General features: G+C 46.1%; 1 protein-coding gene across 8 annotated transcripts in view; it reads right to left on the bottom strand.

The window, feature by feature from the left end:
• Nucleotides 1-17,803, bottom strand: part of aplp2 (amyloid beta (A4) precursor-like protein 2) — a 49,642-nt gene that overhangs the window by 5,810 nt on the left and 26,029 nt on the right. For 2 of the 8 annotated variants that reach the window (XM_070970016.1, XM_070970019.1), the window contains exons 4-14: nucleotides 13,266-13,378; nucleotides 10,925-11,139; nucleotides 10,503-10,708; nucleotides 9,830-9,997; nucleotides 7,841-7,974; nucleotides 6,974-7,048; nucleotides 6,473-6,631; nucleotides 5,398-5,526; nucleotides 2,780-2,879; nucleotides 1,800-1,973; nucleotides 1,078-1,113 (exon numbers count right to left, since the gene is read on the bottom strand). In XM_070970016.1, coding sequence (XP_070826117.1) covers nucleotides 1,078-1,113; nucleotides 1,800-1,973; nucleotides 2,780-2,879; nucleotides 5,398-5,526; nucleotides 6,473-6,631; nucleotides 6,974-7,048; nucleotides 7,841-7,974; nucleotides 9,830-9,997; nucleotides 10,503-10,708; nucleotides 10,925-11,139; nucleotides 13,266-13,378 — 1,509 coding nt within the window. Of the gene's footprint in view, nucleotides 1-1,077; nucleotides 1,114-1,799; nucleotides 1,974-2,779; nucleotides 2,880-5,397; nucleotides 5,527-6,472; nucleotides 6,632-6,973; nucleotides 7,049-7,840; nucleotides 7,975-9,829; nucleotides 9,998-10,502; nucleotides 10,712-10,924; nucleotides 11,140-13,265; nucleotides 13,379-17,803 lie in introns of all 8 variants that reach the window. The other 6 variants (XM_070970022.1, XM_070970024.1, XM_070970018.1 and 3 more) reach the window with 4 other exon arrangements.

The raw sequence follows: 17,803 nt of genomic DNA, 5'->3' as shown, positions 1-17,803 counted from the left end.
CCTGAAAGCGCTGAAACAGTTAGCGCAGCCGATCAATTAAATCATTTCAGCAAAGGTGCTGAATATTGAGAATGAAGTTAAATTCTTGCTAATTGCTCTCTTTTTTATGACTGTAAATTGAGCACTGGAGCAGCATTATTGATTAATCTGTTGATTATTTTCTCAATTAAGCTATTAGTTATTTGGGATATTCAGTTTACTGTCACAGAGGGGTAAAGAAACCAGAAAATATCCACATTTAAGGGCTGGAATCTGAGAATGAATAGATTAATTGTTGCAGCTCTGTATTGGAGAATTGGTCATTTTTTCCACATTTCCAGATTAGTGAAGAAAATAATGGACATTACAGATTAATCCATAGTGAAAACCATCCTTTAGCTGCAGCATATTGGACAAGTAAAACCCAAAATCAACAGCAAATTCAGAGGGACAAGGTTCTGAAGAAAAGACAGCTGGGAAGGATGTGCATCCATTTTCACAAAATCTATATTCTGTGTAATTTAGAGTTGGCAGCTGTCTGCATTCACAGAGTAAGATCACAAGGTTAAGACCAGATCAGACGGAACAGCTGACGTAACCACCTCAGGCCCTGGAGGACAAATTGGGTCAATTTAACCTGGGCTGCGGGTCAGCAGCAGAAACACTGAGCCTCGGACTGGGACCCTAAATCACACAGCTCCAATCAGGGAGAGGGGGATGAGCGTGTGGGCGGGGGAGCAATTAAGCAAGGTGCTTTGACAAATGTACTGAGGACGGGATGGCAGCAAACACACGCCTGCAGAGTCTCGCTGGCTGTGACCTCTCTCTACCAGACCTGGAAGCCACTGACATGTGGTGATAATCCTACTATGGTGAAAAGCATAAGAGCAACCGAAACCCAACCACGCAGCCCACGTGAGTCAGAAGAAGAAAATTAGCCACCAGATGGCTTCTGATAAAACGGAAATGGTGGGAGAGAGAGGATCCCAAACTGCATGAAGGGAAAGCAGAACAGTGGAGCAAAAGAGATGGGAATGGCTTGGGAGATGGGAAGGTGGGGGGGGGGGCAGAAAAACAAGACGCAACAGAGGCACCAACCTTTCTTGAAGGCACGTGGGGAGTCTGATAGATCGCCTTGGCATTAGAAATGAGCAACAGAAAAAAAGAACAGAAAGGGGGAAGGAGAGAAGAGAGAAAACTTAGGTGAGAAGAGAAAAGGCAGGATCATCAAGCTGTGTTAATTGATTAGGAAAAGAGTCCAGCAGGGAGGAATCCCAAAATAAACCTGTTATAACCAAACTGAAAAAAGGGAGCCATTTGGAAATTGGCTAGCTCTGTCTAAGCCCTCTGGGGTGTTGGCATGTATATTAAATTCTCCTTGGGGATTTACTTGTAATTTGTCTTCCATCTTGCTGGAAGCATTCCATCCATCACTTCTTTCCCTCTTTGAGGACTCCATCTTTTGTTTGACAAAGAGGAGAACCATAACTGCTCATTTCCCCCCCCTAAGCTTTTGGCTCCAGCTTAGCACCAAAGCCCGAGGCTTTGTGCATTTATCTGAACTTCAGTGGTGCTGCGTCGAAGGCGAGGCCACGGGGAACTGTGCAGGCACAGATAAGTCCAAACCCATGGCTCCACAGCACATTTGCATTGGCAGAAAACACACTGTAAACCTATTCTCTGTCACTGAGCAACAGTTCTGGCGTGCTATGTCACCAGTGTCCTTCAGAAAGACTTATGTGTACGGCCTATTGTTCTCCAAACAGCCAGCGCTGCTCATGATTCTGCTTGCGACTGCGTCTGAGGCTGAAGCTGCTCACCCTCCGGCTCTGAGCGGGACCCCAGAGATGTGACCTGGAAGGGCCGGTAGGGTTTGCCCTCAGACAGGGGGACCTCCACGCTCTCCTCTGACGACACGGTGACGTCCGGCTGCGACTCAGAGATGGACGACAGGAACTGGTCCATGTCAGCTTTCTGCTCCTGAAGAAGCTCGTCTGCAGGAAAGTGCAAATGGCAAACTGTGAGGCGGCCTGGCACAAGCTAACACCTGCCAACCTGGAGCGTGGCGGCAGTGTGCAAAACGAGGGGTTCACCAATTACTGTTAACATTCTTTTTCAAACAGAGCTGCTGCTGCAAGAGACGTCTGTTCCCATTTCTGCTAACTACCAATTAGTATTTTTCTGAGAGCTATTTTCCGTGTAAATCTGCACATCTCCCAACAGGATGCTGCATGGTGAAAGCTGTGACCCAGTTCTGTCACTGCACGCGTTCCACTTTCATCTGTGCTGCAACACCATGCTACGGCTCCTTTAATGAAGCACAGGAAACAAAAGAAAATAATAAAACGTGCCAGACGCCGGCTGGCTTAAATTGCACCACTGGAGATGAATACGTCCCAAAAACAGTTTCCAGCTTCAGATCTAATTGTAAAAATGAGAGCTGGTGAGCAGAGACCCTTAAAAACGGAGAGTAGAAGCTGTATTAAATCCCCTCCACAAACTCACGCTGACGGAGAGGAGAATACTTTTCTCTCCGTCTCTGGTAATTGATTTACAGACAGTACAGCCTGTCTGTTGGTCTCCTCCTATATTTCTGTTCCCCTTCGCACAAAGAGAGGAGTGTTTTTTACCCGATATAAGAAAACAAATTCACTGAGGGCCAGCGGAAACGTGATGCATTGGCTTTATCTGTCTGGCACATACGCGGATTCCATCTCTGTTTTCATTTCACTTCCTTCTTATTACGGCGCGCCGTCCCTCCTCAAAGCCGCCCGGGGGCTTCTGACAGAACACGACTCACCAATTTCATCCTGAATCTCGTCGGCCACGTAAGGGACTTTGTAGAGCAGAGACAGAGACTGGTTCATCCTCTCCTCGATCACACGCAGGTGGGTCATCACCTGGTGTGGAAAAAGAGACAAACAGGGTGTCGTGTCACCAAAATCCTGCCTTATTTTATTTATGAATCAAGGTGAAACTGATGTTAACGTTAACACAAAGCTCATTGTGAGGTCCCAGAGCTCGAGGTGTCGTCTTCCAGGTGCTTACTTCATCTGAACACAATGGGAGCATGTTTAGAATATAAGATTGAGGAAAAGCTGAAAGGAAAGTGGGATTTATTTGATATAAAATACTCAGAATGATAAATCACTCATTAACACTGCTGTAGACTCATTTTATGGCCTATGACAAATCCATTAATTCAATAATCGTTTCAACACTAATCCACTGACAACTAATTACAGAGTGATTTGCCAACTATTAGTATAAAATGTTCATCCCAACAGTATTTATTTAAAAGCTAACATTAATGAAGCAGAAAATACATCCTTATCCCAGAAAATCCTCCTGAAATTCTCCAGTTTCTCGTCACTGATGAAGTCCTGTCACCGAACAGCAAGACGGAAATGACAAATTACCACAAATTACTTTTTTTTGATTAATCTGTACAGCCGAGAAACAGACTTCAAATTTCATCAAAAAGAGTAAATGACTGTGGAGAACAAATGTGAGGAGCGACAGCAAGCTGCTCTCTGCCCAGAATATAAATGTCCTGACAGGAGAGACAGAAATGTGCTTTCTGGTAGAGAGCTTTCTCACATGAACTCGCTCACAGCCAGCCAACTCGCAGACATTAAACAAGTTGCTGCATGTAATATTCAAATCAGTTTCCAAACTCTGAACCGACTCGACAGGATCTGCTGCCTGTCAGCTGCGATGATCAGCGCTGTATCACAGGTTGGATGGAAAAACAAACTCGTTTGATGGAGCGGATACAAAACGATGCCTGTTCCAAAAATTCTGCAGTCGCTTCCACTGTTTCCACCAGCAATATGATGTTCAGAGAGGAGATATTTCCACATTTCTGCTGCCAAAGCGGCTGGCAGAACGTGAAAAGCTACCAGCCACTGACAAAGCTGACCAGCTCTTGGCAGGTAACCGGTGTTTATTTCCCACTATGATGATTGACCGTTTTAATCTTGCAACACATGGCTGCAGTGCACCAAAGCCAGCAACAGATGGCAATGATGCACCTTCCCCTTCAAAGGCACGCTGCAGTCCCCGTGGCACCTTCCTGTCCGTGTTTGACAAACAATCCTCATTATGAACACTGCGTGTCCCAGCGTCGGAGCAGAGATTTCGATGCATCAGGCGACCTCCTCTGAGCTTGACAGGTGAGGCTTTTATCAAAAGAAAATAATCTTGATCCCAGAAAGTCACATAACACAGTTACATAAAGCAGAGCAAGCCTTCTGTTTACAAAGGATTCTTTTATAATGCCACATGTCAAATCCACAACTGGGGGGAGCTGCAGAAACCGAAAATGCAGATTTGAACTTGCGGCTGAGTGAAGAAATACGCGGGGACTCGTCTTAAGGCTGCCAGAGCACAACAATACAGGCTGGCTTCCCATGACTGAGCACAGAGGCTCACCGCATCCCAAATCACATGATTCATCTAAACAGACCCCTCCGGTCCCTTCTCCCCTCTCCTCACGCTGTTGTTTCATCCATCTGCCGTGCTATCTGTAATGGTGGAGGATAACTATAAATGGTGTCGAAGGGCACCGACACACACAGGCGAGTACGTCTGACAGAGGAGCTTCCAGCCAAATCCCTGTGCGGCGGCTCAGAGTCCAGCATTACACAAGACCTGCACAATGTTAATCTTCAGCCGAGGCTTAAGTGAATGAAACAGCCGCCCTCCCTCCGTCAAACAAACCTACTCGCTCCTCCTGGGCTTCAACTCAGAGAAACACACTCTTTTTACCGCCTACACACTTCGAAACAGGGCAGAGAGGAGCAGGCTGAGACATTATTATCTCTTTCCCGTCTGAGCAGGAATAGGAGCGTGAGATCTTGGAGCGGCTCGGCGTGAGGCTTCAGATTTACCGACACGGCCTGTGATACAGTGCGTCTTCACCGTCGCATGTAGCTGGAAGGCTGCAGGTACTGGCAGGTACCAATTAACCGAAGCGAACCACAGCGGATAATCAATTAACTGTATAAATCAAAGAGAATTCGAACAGAAAGGCCAAACATTTACTGGTTCCAGCTTTTCTCTCTTTCACATGTTTTAAATTAGAGATGCACCTATCAGATACTGATAACAGACATTGGTCTGATACTGACTCAAATAGATATTCTGTGCATTTACATCTATGGATTTATTTTGTACTTTAATTTTGCAAAGTTAGGAAAGCAAAGTCAAGTCAATAAGGTGACCCAGCCTCTTCCACACAGCGAGGCCGGCAGCGTATTGATTAAATGCTGAACATCGAGCATCTCCATTGTAAACTGAATATTTCGGGGTGATGATTGGACAAAACGAGTGAAATGTAGATATCACCTTGAGCCCCGAGCGCTCGTGAAGGGCATTTTTCATCAAAGTTACGCCAGGTGATCAGTGAGAGCTGACCTGTGACTTCATCTGAGCAGCCTTCTCAGGATCCACGGCCAGGACGTGCTGGTAGTGGCGGATGGTGTGCTGGCGGTCCTTGTTCTCGGCGCGGACGTACCTTCGCAGGGCTTGCAGGATGCGGTGGGGCTGAGGGGGACGTGGAACGGGAAGAAGAGGGCTGGTTAGTGGAGTTTCTGGATCTGCACCTGGTGCTCTCTTCCTTCTCTGAGGTGAAATCAATCAATTGTACTCTTATAATTTTACAGTTACCAGCCAAATAACTTTCAAAGTGATGTTTCTAGCTCTCATCCCCTTAAATTTTGTCTCATTTAATGATCAGGCTCAGATTATAGAGAGAAACAATATGACCTAACCTCCCATTAGACATAAGTACACTTTGTGCTGCTCAGGTTGAAATATAACATGAAAATTATTCTTTCACCTTCACACATCTGAGCAGAGGGACGTCAAGAACGCTGTTGTCAAAAGTGAGGTGCAAAAAAAAATCCATTGCATATAACATGACATGAAATCTTCTGCAGCACCTACTGAAATAGCATCACGCCACAGATGATGCAACTACCAATTTTGGAAGTGTAACTGAAGCAGGATAAGAAACGACTGCTCTCGAGTCAGGCAACATCCTTACATCTGAAATGAGCGCAAAATAGAAATATTTAATTCTCTCTTTTTCGGGTAACAAGCCCAACACCGGCGGTTCGACAACCGGCACCTTGTAACAGAGTGCCAAAGCGCGTGCTGGCAGAAGGATCAGAGGACGATTAGATAAGAGGAATTTAAAAAACACGACACAGGAATTATAGCTGCAGGTTCAAATGTGATTGACTTCAAGCTCATGGAGGATTTTGGGATGTGTGTTTCTGGCTGCAGTAATCCATTCTCCTCATGATGAATTGCATGTTGGCAGAGGGTCTTCTGACAGAATATGAGATTAGTCGCAGGACATAAGTAGCGTGGTCTCACAGCACTGTGTGCGAATATGTTTGCACATGGACAGAGGGGAAGAAAAGCCAGACAGATGGAGAGAGGTGAGGATAAAAGTCGCTCTCAGAGGCCGGTGTGTGGTGTTTACCCTCGGGGGGTCGGCCTGCAGGGCAGCCAGGTAGTTCTCCAGGGCCAGACGGCGCCGGTCATTCAGCATGGCCTCGACCCGGGCGAGGTGAGTCTCCACCAGCTGCTGCTTCTCACTGGCTGCCTCCTCCTCCAGGGACTCCACCATGGCTTGGAAGTGCTTTAAAAAAACCACAAACATATAAATATGTAGATGCACCTTGAACAGAATGGCACAACAGAGCGCTTTCAACTTCCACTTAACAAAAGAGGAAAGAAAAAACAGCTCTCGGTTTCACTCATGCGCCTCTCAGGCTTGTCAGGGGAGTTTGGGACTCATTTAGAAGTCTCCCCATTCAGACAGTGCCCTAATTTAGCCTTAGAGTGATAAAGATAGAGCAGCCAGGGAAAAGGGATCTTTAATGGCACAGGGAGCGAGGGACCCAGGGCCTGTAAGCCGTCATATCTCACCCAAACAAAGGGACAAAGGGAGGACTCCCGGGGGGAGGGATCAGTGTCTTACCTGGATCAATGTCTGCCTCTCAGCCTTGGGCAGGTTCTTAGCCTGGCGATCAGCCTCCTCCCACTCTTTCCTTACCTGCAGTGAGGGAGACGCAGACAGAAGGAAATGAAGCGAGATCCTGCACCTGTTCACTCGGAGCGAGCCAGGCGACTGACGCTATTCATTTTCGTACATGCAGACGGTAGAAACAAAGCCTTGAACCCCTTAAAGTATGACCTTGCTCCTTGCCATATTCTCACATCTTAAGAATACTTAGAATAGCCCACTGCACATTTTCTGCCCATGAATTCCAGCTCCTCTGTGCTGCCCCCAACGAGCTTAAGAGCTTAATTTCTAAACTTAAACTACAGAAATGTCACACTTGTTCTGATTCATGTTCTTTAAAATAATCAGATTTTTTCTGCTTCTGCTCAAACGTTTCAACACTCCTCCAATCTTATTGCAAAATAACAGCAAAATAGGTCCAAAACTGCACCACAGTCGCTGAGAAAGACTGATGCAATTACTGTTCGGGCTGATCCTCGCTGTGCAGGACTCATCTGCCTGCGATGATTCCTTCCTAATGAGGAAAATCAATAAAGGACAATAGCTTTCACCTCTATGAAAAGAGTAAATGTGATGTTTATCACCGTGCATTACGATCATGCTGCTTTTGTTTTGTGGCTCCGAACGTGGTTTTTAAGCCAGCGCTGCAGGTTTTGGTAAGAAGCTGTTCTAAAAGCCAAATTCTCTCTGGCAAAGCATTTTTTTTAATAAACTGGTATTGATATATTTCATATATTCACATTCAGATGTTAAGCAGGAATAATCTTACTCATTGCCTCTTTAATTAGTGAAGTGGTGTCCTGGCTCCACCTGCTGACTCACCCTCTCCATGCGGTTGCGGTGCCTGATCTCCAGCTGCTCCTTGGCCCTCTGGAAGCGGCTGTGCTCCTTGTCATCGGCCGGGGTCTCAAAATAGATGTCTACATCATCGGTGGGCTGAGGGGTCGGAGGCATGGCTGCAAGTTCGGAAACAGAAGGTGAGCGCACGGGGCTGCAAACCGACAAGCAGGCGGACACGCAGGCGCGGACAGACAGGCGGACACAAGTAGGCAGAAAGACAAAGACGGACAACTCGGCACAGAGGGAGAGAGAGAGTTGAAAGTGGACAAAAATCCCCACAGAAGCACTCGTCTCACTGGCGTTCTTCCACCCTCAGTAACTCTGATAAATTTAAGAGAATCTGACAGTCTTTCCTTTTGAATTCCTTTCATCTTCCCATCGGCTTTCTGCTGACAGGTCGCATCTCCAACGCTAATGGAAATATCTCTGCGTTTGATGGCTGGGTCATCTGGGGCCAGGCCAGAGGGCTCCGTTCTGGGCTCCTCGCTATACAGTCACGCGGGACTCACTCCCTGCACCGCTGCAAGTCGCAAAAACAATAACGCTCCGGGCTCGCAAACAGGAAGAGACCTCATCGTTTCACTTCACCATCAAAAACAGGAGGCGCAGGTTAACGGATAAGCACGCAGTTCCTGCTCTGAACTTTAGCTTCAGCTTCTAAAACCCTCTTATTTCTCAAATGTCAAAGAGAACTCCGGTCGGTTCTGTTATGAACTGTGTCTGAACTGATGAGAGGTGAGTCACTGCGAGGTGCAAAAAGAAAAGGTGCTTGCTGATATGTGCTGGTGGGGTTCTAGTAGAGGCGGTGACACAGACAGACAGACAGACAGACAGACAGACAGACAGACAGACAGACAGACAGACAGACAGACAGACAGACAGACAGACAGACAGACAGACAGACAGACAGGAACATGGACAAATGGCAGGAATGAACAGTCAGGCAAAGCAGAAAGAAAGCTCTAGAAAAAATGTGTTGTGCTCATATGAATGACCACTTAAGAGAAGTCATGCTTTTATTTGCTATTTTTGTTGTTTTTACTTCAGTTTTTATTTTACTTTTGTTCCCCCGGTGCGAGGTTGACCTCTGTGTTATTTGAAACTGTAGCCCCAGTACGACACCTCAGTTTTGGCACCTTTTTTAGCGCATTAATTTGAGCAAAGTAATAAATTTATTTAATTAAAGAAGCCAAATTTCTCAAGCAAAAAGTGATGACAAAAGGACATTGATTAAGAATAAGTAAAGAGGAGGATGAAGAAGAGGACGGTGACTGTGTGTGGTGCACTGAACACACTGTTCTCTCAAATCCAAATCCTGAGGGTTCACATTTTATTTAAGTAATAACAGTTAATTATGTAATAAAACCTAATATGAGAATAAATTACATCTGTCTCATATTGTTAATATTGAATATTTCAACAGCTCTGATTCAGCAGGGCATTAACCCTTAGCGTGTGCCATATATGACAGCATTAATATCCATTATGTCACCACAAATAACCTATTTTTAGTGAAGAACTGGATGCAAAGTGGCATTTTATTCAGTGCTGACGCTATTAATTAATCTATTGATAGAACTTCATTTTGAAGTGTTGGAAAAACAAGCAATCTGAGTATTTGTCTCCAGGAAATTATGACTTCCTGACGTTTTCTAGCCTAAACAATGAATAAAATAATAATTGGACACATTGAAATAATCAAAATAAACATTAGCTGCAGTGCTCGGTGTGTCGGTGGAATAATGAAACAAAGGAAAACAATTGTTTTGACTGTGTGCTGGAGGTGGCATGGTGACTACAGCTGCAGTGATTTGATGAGTGACAGCTGAAGACTGCAGAACAGGTGTTCTGCTTAAAAAGTCAGCGACAGACTGTGTCATCCTAACGTGTTTTCAGTGGCGGCGAGTCTGCAGCAGAGACACAAACAGAGAGAGAGAGGCGGGAAACCGGCCTCTGTCAGGTGAGACTTACTCAGGCGCTTGCACACGGCCATGCAGTACTCCTCTGAGTCGAAATTGTTGCGGTTCCCGGCACAGCCCCCGTATATGAAGCGCACGCACTTCCTCTGGCTCATGTCGAAGTGCCAGCGGGGCATGGAGGCACGGCAGGGGCCGGTCTCTGCCTCCAGGGTGCACACCGCTGCCAGGGGACAGCGTGTTAGATCATCCGGCCACTAGGGGCAGCACTTAATTCCAGTCGCAATGACAAACACTCAGAAAAACTACCATGAAAACACTCCTTCCTACTGCAACACACATGATTAAAGAAAGGAAAACAATGCAAGTGACGGTGCAGCTCCGCTTTGGACATGATGAGCGGGATTTATCAGCAGTTTGGCTGCACATCAGCGGGATGATCCGTCCTCGTGCTCTGATAATGCAGAACAGTACATCACAGTGTCTGCTGCGAGCTGAAGAAAAGGGGATTTGCTGATGCATACACTTATCTAATTACAGTCTGGATGAGATTTACGCATATGGCCCATAGTTTAAAAGTTAAAAAGGTTTGATTACATTTAAGTGGTAGGCAAAGTGTCAATAAGGGAGGGGGGGAGAGAGAGAGAGAGAGAGAGAGAGGAGGAGGAGGAGGAGGAGGAGGAGGAGGAGGAGGAGGAGGAGGTGTATTACAACAACTCATTACAAACCTTTCACCTCCTGCAGAGTCTTATCCTCATCTTGGCTCTCTGACATTCTGCTGCTCTCTTTCTTCTCCTCCTCATCCTCCTTATCCGCCTCCTCGTCCTCATAGACGTAGTGGTACTCCTCCTCGTCTTCGTCCTCCTCCTCTTCGTCCTCGTCCTCGCCCACCGGCTCCTCCTTTTGCGTGGGCTGCTCATCGGCGGGTGTCATGCTGAGGGCGGAGGAGGCGGAGGTGATTGAGTGAAGGGGTGGAAGCCAGGAAAAGGAGTCATTTATCAAGGCAGAGCAGCTGCCATAGGTCAATGTCACCACACTGTAATTCATCCAGATGGCCGCTAATATCTGCCCTTCGCCAGGGAGCGGATGTTACGCTCGCAATATTTCAAAGACACGCCATGATCGTGAACACAAGCACACCCCCGCTCACCTGTCCTCCTCCTCCTCGACCAGGTCGGCCTCGTCGATCTCCTCATCCTCTATCTCCTCCTCTTCGTCGTCCTCCTGGGAGGGCAGCGAGGGTGGGGCGGACTCCCCGGTGCGAGAGGAGGGGCAGCACACGTACTCGGTGCCGTGGAACTTGTCGATGCCGCAGGGCAGCAGCATGCCGTAGCTGTGCAGCACCATGGAGCTTTTGGCACAGGCCTGACGGAGCAGGAGAAGTAAGATAAGTGATGTTATTGACTGAAACTGGCGCGGGACTCCTGACTGATGAAGCTGCAGAGCTTTTTAGGGCTCTCACTACTTTAAAGTGCCAATTTTAGCTTTTATAAGCTACATCTCAACAGTGATGCCCATACCGGAGGAGGAGCGTGTGCATCCTGGTGGGAGGAAACATGCTGCAGTAAGGCTCTTTGCTCTTTTTTACAGATGCTTTTTAAAAGGAGGGAATCCGTTCAATCTGATTTTCACCCAATATTTATGTCTCCATGAATCCATTTTCTGCTGCCAGGAAACAGTAAACGATGTCCTCCTCTGCGCCTACAGGATCTTATTTCTACAGTAAATTTTTCACCTCCTGTTATTTTAGATAACTTTATCCAATCATCATCCATTTCTTTAATAGTCGTGATAAAGTTATGAATTGTTAATATTCAAAATCATTTTTAAAAACTTGATGAGTGCACTCAGTGAAGTGCAGGCTCACAGTCATGACGGCAGCGAAGATTTATTAATCTCATATCACATCAAACTTTAGTGGATCATCACATATCTGGAAAGGAATTAATCTGCAGATGCTCTGGCTCAAGATGAGACCAGATCTTTGTGTGGATGTCAGTTTTTGGCCTGCAACAGACTTAGTAAGCCACGTTTTGAGCCAGAAAGGCCTTTTGTTATGTTGTCGCGGGTGGAAATAAGATTTCAGACTGGAGCGGTTGCTGATCACTTGCAGGAGGAGCGAGGAGTCAGCAGTCAAAGCAGATGTACAACAGCAGTCAATAAAATTGATTTTTCAAAAACTGTGAATCACCTCAACCACGAGAGGTCCTTGAGCACACAATCATGAATGTACACAAAAAATATTAAGCTGACGGTTCGAGTAAATGAGAGATCAGCTGCAGACGCACACACAGACACGCACGACCAAGCCTGCATAATACCATTCAAAATAAACAGCAGAGTTTGTCGGCCAACATTTCTGCCACTGACATCAAACGTGGACCTTAGTTTTGGGAGAAACTTGACATTTTGCTTTCTGTGAAGTACACATCCAGCTTTCATCACAGGGGTCTAACTCTTTATTCTCTGCCTGTAGATACGCAGGTAACGTTCAAAAACAGTTTCATGATATTTAAACTTTGCTCAATAGCACTCTTCATCCTTCCAAGTGTACACAAGCTACCTGAGAGATGCTACCAGTGTTTATTTCATGACTTCTAATGTCACAGATCCGCCCACCTACTGAATATAGACGCACTGATTTGAGAGCTACTTTTCTCGTCGCATGCTGAGCAAAATGATTAATGGGCCACACTTCCAAAAAGTCACGCAGTCCTTAAAGCGAAGGGCGATTTTTCAGCAACGCTGTGCTTCATATAGCAGCGAGGAGGTACCGAGTGCAACTTCAGTCTAACTGATGGCTGCTGAGAAACTCCACTGGAGCAGTCGAGGATTAGCTGCCCTGCTTAACAACATCTCGGTGGCAGTTGGTGAGGGAGCTGAGATTGTTTTTGAATCATTTTTCTTACCCAGATTTTCCCACTGGTGAGATTTATTACTGCTTGGCTGTAACAAATTTGTTATCGACTGCAGGTCACTTGTGCCTCTGGATGTCGCGCTATCTGCAGGCTGCAAGGCTGCAGATGACACCCGGGTTCAGGCGTCTGTAATACGTGTCGGGGAAGAGTACGAGTCAGGAAGCACGAGGCAGGGAGAGACAAGAGCAGACGGCTGCTGCTCGTACCGTCGTGGTCAGAGCGGCCCCCGAGGGCCGGCTCTGGAGCTGCCCAAGGGGGATTAGCTGTATTACAGCCACAACACTAATCTGATTAGGAGCTGAAATGTGAGGGCTCCCAGTCAGCCTGTGATCAGAAGGCCTCAGAGACTCACAGAGACAGGTGGAAAGGTATTAGGGAGGGAAGAGGAAAGATTGGAAAGTAATAAAAAGTGTGAGCAGGATGTCAGGGAGACGGGACTTAAAGTTGGTTTAATTTGTAAAAGTTAAGTCGATGCTTAGACTTCCTCTTCCCACAGGACTTTTCTTTTCCACTGCTCCGCTATCACTGAGATACAGCCTCCCACTGTTTCCTCTCAAGTCATTCCTTCCTTACCTCTTTGGCCACGCCGTGCCACTGCTGATGGCTGACGCACATGTCCATACGCTCTTTGTGGAAGAACTTGCACTTCTCTGGCACCAGAAGCACGTCACTCACGAACTCGCCCACTGTAACAACAAATCACATGGACCAATATTCCTGTTAGTCATGCGACCAATCTGTCCAAAAAAAAAAATAAATAAAAATAAATAAATAAATAAAAATCCCCTGCCTGGTCACTGCCAGGGTTAGACACAATCAACTGCCAACGGGGACTAAAAAAAGAATAACTGATGAGATGAGTGGAAAAAAAATGGCATGGATCAATAATTCATAGCTTCCTTCAGAGGTCCGTTACATTTCATTACACTGGTGTAACAGATTGGACATTTGACTCCTGAACATCTGTCTGTGCACCTGAAGCTGAGAGGGATTCAGCCCTCTCCTACAGCTGCATCTGTAACTCTGCAATCAAACTGGCATGAAGAAAATCAGATTTCACACTCTTCTAAGGTAGTCCAGACTCACCCTGCGAGTCAATTACATTATTTACTTGATGAAATCAGTTCAGTTTGAAGATATTCTGTTCAAAGAACGGGCTGACGGAAGGCAGATCTATGGGAAATAAAGGACGTGACGGGCATCTTGTGCAATCTTATGAGTAGTTTCAGGTTGAAAAACATGTGCGTGTAAGCATATGGTGCAGGGGTCATAAGTAAGATTAAAAAGGACAGTGACTGCTGATAGGCTGGCAGTGTGACGAGGCGTTCAGGTAGAAACACTGCCATCAGAAACAGATGGAAAGCCAGGCGGAGAGAGAGAGAGAGGGAGGGATGAATCGAAGGTTTAGGGTAAAGTCCAGATCAGAGCGGCTGAGGAATGGGCGGACTGAAAACACACAAACGAGGCTCCAGAGGTCTCACGACGAGGGCTGGGAGCTGTCCTATAACCGCTCATTTAGTGGCTTGCCACAACCCCGGCCTGAGGCAGAGCTCCTGGAGCACTTCATACGAGCCGGGCGAGGCAGGCGGAGGGTGAAAAAGCAGTGTTTTGGAAAATGAGCGGGTAGGATAGGAAGAGGAGAGAGCTGGAAATAGCAGAGGGCTCGGCAGCTGCTTCTCATCTCCGCCCAGGACGTACAGCAACACCCCCTCACAAAGCCCCCCTCGACCCTCCGGGCCCTCGCTCTCCTGCCCCTCCGCTGTGTGCCCACCACCGCTGGAGAAGTAACTGAGCGCATTTACTCAACTACTTAGACATAGTTTGCAGAGGACACATCTGGGTTCTGGACTACAAGAAGAAATGTGGAAATGTCACCTTGGCTTCTGGGAACTTGTGATTGGCCTTTTTCTGACATTTTAAGGACTAAACACTCAATTCATCCTTCAAATTCAGCACATTTAAGATGCTAAAACTGTATTTGTGACAGCTATAGTGGCTTTGTAGATGATTATAAAACATGACGCATTGTTTTAGTCTGCCTAAACTACCAAAACCGTGTGTTAAGCTCCATCTGGACCAGCTGTAGTGGCCATCCTGCACAGGTGCTTTTACTCTCTACATTTTAGTGGATTTTGCTTGCTGCGTCAAAATCACAATAAGCAAAAAATGAGTTTGATGAGGTGAAATATTAAATATGCTGCTTTTGCACTGTTTTCAATTGAGCATAAACGGGTTGTAATAGAGTACCTATACGTTTTTGTACACTTTTGCTGAAGTAACAGGATCTAAATATGGCTGACTGACTCATTCACTCGCACTCTCCCTCTTCATTTCATCTCTCTCTGTCTCATTCTCTCACATTCACACTCGCAGGCTGCTTCGGTTGTGCGCTGGAGTGGGTTTTTTAAAGCAGACCCTGCGTGCAGTCACACTGCAGTGGGTGATGGATGGTGGTGTTTGGAGAGCAGCTGTGCCTCGCAAGCACTCCTGCTCTGTGTGTGTCTCCCCGCGTGTAGCTGGCAAAGTGTGTGTATGAGAGCATATACTCCTCTTTCTCAGTGACCTCCTCTCCTTCTACTTTATTCATCCGCCTTTCCTTTAACCTTCTGTCTATCAGACACCCTCGCTAACACTCTCCAGCGCTCAGACCGGCTGCACTCGAGGCGTCTGGGGAGAGCGGAGGTAAGAATACACCCGTGTACCAATGATACCTTCAGTGCTGAGCGATGGTGGATTCAATTAAGCGCCAAGATTTGCTTGTCGACAGCACGGCTATTGTGTTTCAAGGACTTTGCAAAGGAAGCCCGCTGTAATGGAATTTAGAGTAATCAGCGTGAGATCTGAAAATGCAAATGACAGGTTCAGTGTACTTAATGATTTAATCTGTAATATATTTCACCACTTAGCTGTGAGATGTATTAGCATGCATTATTGAAGAGCGTGACTCATAAATAGAAAGCTTTATTATGTGTTTCTCAGTTTACAATCATTCAAATTGACATTAAAGATGTAAAAGAAGCTTTTTTTGGCAGCGTGGCTACCCTTTTATTTACATTTATTCACATTACGTGCCTTTAATGTGCAAGAAATCTGATTTGCCGACATGAAAGGATTACATGGGGTAGACGTGACTAAAGAACATTTGCATTGAACTCCTCATGCAATTAACTACAGGCAACATCTGCATGTGAACCAATGCTGTATTGCTTGCTTAAGCCTTACGTTTAGCTAACCTTTCACATAAGCTAAATTTGTAGTATAGTCACATAATGTTTTTGTGAATAGTCATATTTTTGTCCACAGGCTAGTTTCAAAGCTCAGGCTCATTTCCAAACATGTCCAGAGGTAAAAGAGTCATCGAGTCAGAGGTGTGGTGCTCTGAAACAAGCCTGAGTTCATATCCATTATCAACTTACTCACAATCAGGAGTCGTCACTGTGCGCCCCACCCTTTGCTAAATCAACAAGCTTAGTCAACAGGAAAGGCAAAGTATGGCCCTAAATGTTGCTCATTAAATTCCACTTCTCACTAAAACACAGCCTTGAAATTCTTCCTGTTCCCGAAAAGTCTACGAGGTGAAGCATGCAGAAACTCGAAGGTCAAGATCAGAGATAAGATTACGCCTCAATATTCCTGGAATAATAGGAGTTAAATATAAAAAGTAACAGACATTAAACGCACATGTTGGAGGAGTCTTTTAAATGTGTGTTCACCCTGAACATGACTTCTTTGCATGCTCTTTTTCAGGACGAGGCTGCGGCTGTCGGCTTTGTCCCGGCAAGTTTCCCCCACAATTTAGCTCTCGTGTAGGAGACAGTCTGCCACGAACGCCAACCAACACCCCAGTTACGCATCTGCCGCTGACTCTTCTCACCATTCCAGACATGATAATAAAAAAGTCTCTAAAATAATCCTCTGCTGTTTGACAAAGACATCATGCTACAGGGATTAGAGTGCCACGGAACAAAAATCACATTCATTTGCAGAGCCTTTGTTTGGGGACAGGAAACATGGAGGGATTGTGGGTCTGTGACTGAGCCTCTGCATGGAGTGATGGGATACAGCATAACCCATCTCTCTCTCTCTTTGCACTGAGCTGCTTCCTTAGCGCTTGCATTATTCATATAAACCTATTAACTTGACATGGGTGCTGGTCTGACCTTTTTAATCATATCCTTCGAGCTATAGCCTACCTACTTTGGTCTGTTTCATTTCTTTTTCATTCTCCTGTAATTAATGTACACTGATGAATATAAGGAAGGCCTCTGATGTCAATTTCTCTGGAGCACTATTTGAACATCACAAGTCATGAATAATTCAAAAGCAGTCTTCGTTGCACTTTATTTGACAGAGAGGCCTGACAAATAATGGACTGAGGAGGTGAGGTGCGGTGAGGTGGCAGAGGCTTGCCGTGGCTCCTAGCATATGATCAGAGCCCTCCAATTAAGCCCCTAACATGCTCCATTACATAATTAAGCAGAAACCCTCTCAATAGCCTCCTTCTCGCCAACACCGTATGTTTATCTCTCCTTCTCCATCTGTCTCCTCTGTTCTCTCAGTTGAAGCTCCTCATTTACAAAGCCAGCAGAGCAGCAGAGAAGGCCTCTGTGATTTGATGGGGCACGAGTGCACAGACCTTTCACGAGCATGACAAAAACTGTGCAAAAGCAAGCAGTAAAGCTATTTAATGATTTTAGAGGAGGTAATGGGATTCTTTTCATTGCATGGCAGTAATGGTGCTGTTGGATGCAAGAGGACAGAGGACGATCAGGTGCTGCAGGTCGAAGGGAAACAGCTTCAGGATCTAAGATGAACACAAACTGGACCGATTCTGCATGTGAACCTCTCTGATCTGTATTCCAGTCTCAGCCACCAAGTGGCCACTCCAGTTGTGATGTTTGCGGTCCCATGAATTTCCCAAACGCCTCCTCTTTGCGTTTGCCAAAAATGCTCTTGAATAGTAGCCCATTTCACAGTCCAGTGGAACTGCTAATAGCTTTTTCATCCCGGAAAGCGGCACAACTCAATCAGCAAGAGGCTTTTGGACAGAGGAAGGGTGCCGGGAAGTGTTTGCAGCATAGAGGAAGCTGTCTTTTCCTTCCTGACATCGC

This window comes from Chaetodon trifascialis, chromosome 9 (assembly GCF_039877785.1).
Source record: "Chaetodon trifascialis isolate fChaTrf1 chromosome 9, fChaTrf1.hap1, whole genome shotgun sequence".
Lineage (NCBI taxonomy): Eukaryota > Metazoa > Chordata > Actinopteri > Chaetodontiformes > Chaetodontidae > Chaetodon > Chaetodon trifascialis.
The sequence above is the reverse complement of the archived record's forward strand: the minus strand, read 5'-3'. Positions and strand labels throughout refer to the sequence as shown.